The sequence below is a fragment of the Rhea pennata genome, chromosome 3 (genome assembly GCF_028389875.1).
Source record: "Rhea pennata isolate bPtePen1 chromosome 3, bPtePen1.pri, whole genome shotgun sequence".
NCBI lineage: Eukaryota > Metazoa > Chordata > Aves > Rheiformes > Rheidae > Rhea > Rhea pennata.
The window spans coordinates 67,854,642-67,858,927 of NC_084665.1; the positions used below are offsets into that span (position 1 = coordinate 67,854,642).

Below are 4,286 nucleotides of genomic sequence, written 5' to 3' on the forward strand. Positions count from 1 at the left end.
ATTCATAGAGAGCATCTATTAGGAAAGGAACACATTACAAATATTCGGTATGATTCAGTAGTACACAGAGTCAATTTATATCCTGTAGTGTAATTATACCTTTTTTGGTAGTAACAAAATGCTCAGACTATTCACTGCTCAAAATCTGGTACCCCAAGGTGAAAGCCATGCATGTAGGTAGGAAGGCTGGCCAGCGATCCTCTAAAGAGATCAGCGGGCATCAATCCACCTTTGAAAGTTACTAAAGTCTTGTACTTTCTAACCGGGGGGGAAGTAAGGGGGGGGGGAGTGAAAAGAAAAAAAAGGAGAAAAAAAAAAGAAAGAAAAATAAAGAATTCCCCTGGTTCTTCCTAGCAACCATCCCCATCACCTCCCTCACCCCCCTTCCCTCGCTGCAGCCGGCTGCCTGTCACAGCACTAACGGCGTGTGCTAAATCGCACCCACCATCGGTCCGAATTTGTCCATAAGAAACAATTCAATATTGAGGAACAAGCTCCCCTCTAAGGGGGGGGGGGGCAGCGGTGAGTCATATGAAAAGGGGAAAAAAAGGAAAAAAAAAAGATGATAAAAAAATAAATAAATAAGAAGCGGGCGGTGGGGGGACGCCGGTTTTTAGCGGGGGGCAGCGCCGTGCGCGCGCGCCAGGCCGCGCAGACGGCAGGAATGCGGGAGGCAGGGGTCAGGGCCGCTGGGGGCGGCGCGGCGCGGGGCGGGGCGGCGCGGGGCGGCGCGGCGCGGCGCGCAGGAATGCGCGGAATGTCGCTGTTTGTCCGCGGCCCCATTGAGCCCATTGGCGAGCCCGCGCCGCCGCCGCGTATAAAGCGGCGCCCGCCCCGGCGCTCCGCACTCAGTCGCACCGCCACTCTCCCGCCGGGCTGCACCGCACCGCACCCCACCGCACCGGGAGCAGCAGCAGCAGCAGCAGCAGCAGCAGCAGCGCCGACGACCGCCCCGCCGCCGGCACCGACGGACACCGAGCCGCGCAGCGCCGCTGAGGGGAAGCGCCCGCCCGGCACCTCGCCTCAGCCTCACCTCGGCTCAGTCCCCCGCCGCCGTCCGCCCACAGCCCTCCGCCGCCGCGGGATGGCCCCCGCCAGCCTCGCCGTCGCCCTCCTCCTCGCCCTCCTCAGCCCGGTAAGTGCCCGCCGCCCGCCCGGCCCCGGCCCCGGCCCCGGCCCCGGCCCGCCGGGCACGGCCCCGGCCCCGGCCCCGGCCGCGGCGGCGCCACTGACGCTGCCGCTCTCCGTCCCCCTCGCCGCCGCAGGAGGCGCGGAGCCAGGAGTGCGGAGGACAGTGCCAGTGCGGCCCCGGGCCCGGCCCCGTCTGCCCCGCCGGCGTCTCCCTGGTGCCCGACGGCTGCGGCTGCTGCCGCGTCTGCGCCAAGCAGCTGGGCGAGCTCTGCACCGAGCGCGACCCCTGCGACCACCACAAGGGGCTCTTCTGCGATTTCGGCTCCCCCGCCAACCGCCGCATCGGCGTCTGCACCGGTGAGTGGGGTCTGCAGGCCGCGGGCGCCGCTCGAGCCCCGTGGAGCGGGAGCGGGATCCCGGTGGGGCCAATGTGCCCGCCGGTGCCACTGCTTCACGCCGCCCTCCTGCCCCCGCAGCTCGGGACGGTGCCCCGTGTGTCTTCGGCGGCATGGTGTACCGGAGTGGCGAGTCCTTCCAGAGCAGCTGCAAGTACCAGTGCACCTGCCTCGACGGGGCGGTGGGCTGCGTGCCCCTCTGCAGCATGGACGTCCGCCTGCCCAGCCCTGACTGCCCCTACCCGCGGAGGGTGAAGCTCCCCGGCAAGTGCTGTGAGGAGTGGGTATGCGACGAGGCCAAGGAGCAGACCGCCGTGGGACCTGCACTCGCCGGTGAGTGGGGGCCCCTCCACACATGGGCAGGTGTGATAGGCATCCTGCAGGGAAGGTGATGGTAGTCACGCTGGTTGACATGGGGAGAGGGTGGTGCAGCAGGAGCACAGCAGTGAGTGGGGTCACCCCAGTGGTAACCTCAGCTGCCTGAATTTCTCCAGAAAGGGAAAAAGGCTTTTAGCAGGGCAGGAGTGCAGATGGTAGTCTCATCCTGAATGTTCTCTGCAGCTTACAGACTGGAAGACACTTATGGTCCAGACCCAACGATGATGCGCGCCAACTGCCTAGTGCAGACCACTGAGTGGAGTGCTTGCTCCAAGACCTGTGGCATGGGCATCTCGACCAGAGTCACCAATGATAATGCCTTCTGCCGGCTTGAGAAACAGAGTAGACTTTGCATGGTCAGACCTTGTGAAGCAGACCTGGAGGAGAACATCAAGGTAAATAGTCTCATCTTTAAAGTATGGTCTACTAGGGCAAAGACCCAGTGTCTTACCAAAAATGTCAGTTCTGACAGGGAGTCACTTTCAAGAGGTTTACCTTGAAAATTAGTTTTGCCCCAGCAGTGTATATTTAATAATTAAATACCCTTAATTCTCTCACAATATGTTACAGCACTGTGTAAAAATATTTTGCTTGAGAGGAGAACTTAATAAGGATTAGTGTATCTGCCTGCTCTTAGCATGAAAATTTAGAGCAGTGTCAAAGCTTGTCTTCTAAACACTGTATTGTATTCATTTGCATCCTAACAGAAAGGCAAAAAGTGCATTCGCACTCCCAAAATCTCCAAGCCCATCAAGTTTGAATTGTCTGGCTGCACCAGTGTGAAGACCTACAGAGCTAAGTTCTGTGGTGTCTGCACTGATGGGCGCTGCTGCACACCCCACAGAACAGCCACCCTCCCTGTGGAGTTCAAGTGTCCTGATGGGGAGATCATGAAAAGGAGAATGATGTTCATCAAGACCTGCGCGTGCCACTACAACTGCCCTGGAGACAATGACATCTTTGAGTCTCTGTACTACAGGAAGATGTATGGAGACATGGCATAAAGCCAGAAGGAGACGCTAACTAGATTCTCAACTTGAACTGATTTGCATCTCATTTTGTAAACACGATTCAATAGCACAAGGTATTTAAATCTGTTTTTAAGTTCAACAAACTGTTCCATGTGACTTAAGACAATTTGTCTACTGACCCCAAACGGTGATTTGAAGAAGAAGGTAATATGGACAGTGGGACCACAACAAGACACAACTTCAGAACATGCTGTTCATGAGGTGGTGTGGAGGGGTTAAGGGAAATATGCAGGAAAACCAGATCCAAGCGGATGTTCCCTTAATGTGGTGCCACGTGTTTCACCTAGTAGTGCAATTGAGAAGGAAACCGTTAGCATGTTTGCTTACATGGGTTTGGTGACAGCAAGAGCTGGAGTGCAAACCCTCACCCAGCAACGTGCTACGCTGAAGGTGTCCTGTTAGTCAGGACAGTAATGTTTCTGCTTTGACACTCTGATTCCTACGACTTGGTCAACAAGAATCAGAATCATGTCTATTAGACTGGACAGCTTGTGGCAGTTAATTTACCTGTAACAAGCTACTTTTTATTAATATTGTAAATAATGTGTGTATATATATTTGTACAGTTATCTAAATTAATTTAAAGTTTTGTGCCTTTGTTTAATGCTTTGATATTTTAATGATAGCCTTTTTTTGAACAAGATAGATAGGATCTAAAGCTTGTTTGACAATGCATTCAAAGCATGAAATGGATACTCTAGTGGAAATTGTTCAGATAGGGTGAAATGATGAACTGAAACGAAGATGGAGATTTGTTGCAGTTGAGGTGCCTGTATCCTTACTAAGCACTCATCTGTTTGGCAAAATGCATTTACCTCAGCTTTAATGAACAAGTGGCTTAAGGGAAAATAGCTCTCTTGTAGTTATTTGGTCTTTCCACTCAAGAGCGTTTGTTTCTTTCTTTGACTATGGCTATTCATTGGACAGTTTATGTGTTGAGAAGTGTGACCAAAAGTTACATGTTTGCACCTTTTTAGTTGAAAATAAAGTATTTATATTTTTTATATAAATGACTTGGCATTTCATTTATCCTTAACCTTCACTATTATCTGACTTGTGTCCAAAGGAATTGCTTTGCACTAGATAAACTCAAGTATTACTTGTCTTCTTTGTCTGGAAGCACATGCACTCAGATGTAAACTTGCTGATTTAAGGTCACTTATTAATTCTGTTAACAGCACACCGACTACAGCTTATTACTCTTTTGAATTTTGAATGGGGAGAGGTGCAAACTTTGTTTTGTCAAGCCCAGTATTACATTAAAAAGTGCAGCAGATTCCTTGCATGATTACATGTGGTGGCTTTAACTGAGCCAGCTTGTCACCCTATTATTTCAGCCCCTGCTATAATA

At 52.5% G+C, this 4,286-nt stretch overlaps 1 protein-coding gene across 1 annotated transcript; it reads left to right on the plus strand.

Annotated features, from left to right (window-relative positions):
• The first annotated feature begins 835 nt into the window (after positions 1-835).
• Positions 836-3,945, plus strand: CCN2 (cellular communication network factor 2). Its single transcript, XM_062572531.1, has 5 exons — positions 836-1,135; positions 1,266-1,488; positions 1,608-1,859; positions 2,088-2,299; positions 2,612-3,945. The coding sequence occupies exons 1-5, from the start codon at positions 1,085-1,087 to the stop codon at positions 2,906-2,908; spliced, it is 1,035 nt and encodes a 344-aa protein (XP_062428515.1). The 5' UTR covers positions 836-1,084; the 3' UTR covers positions 2,909-3,945.
• Positions 3,946-4,286: the final 341 nt, after the last annotated feature.

Coding starts and splice junctions, on each gene's coding strand:
- CCN2 (XM_062572531.1), top strand. CDS start 1,085: ATGGCCCCCGCCAGCCTCGCCGTCGCCCTCCTCCTCGCCCTCCTCAGC. Junction 1,136..1,265: donor TCCTCGCCCTCCTCAGCCCG/GTAAGTGCCCGC, acceptor TCGCCGCCGCAG/GAGGCGCGGAGCCAGGAGTG. Junction 1,860..2,087: donor CGTGGGACCTGCACTCGCCG/GTGAGTGGGGGC, acceptor TGTTCTCTGCAG/CTTACAGACTGGAAGACACT.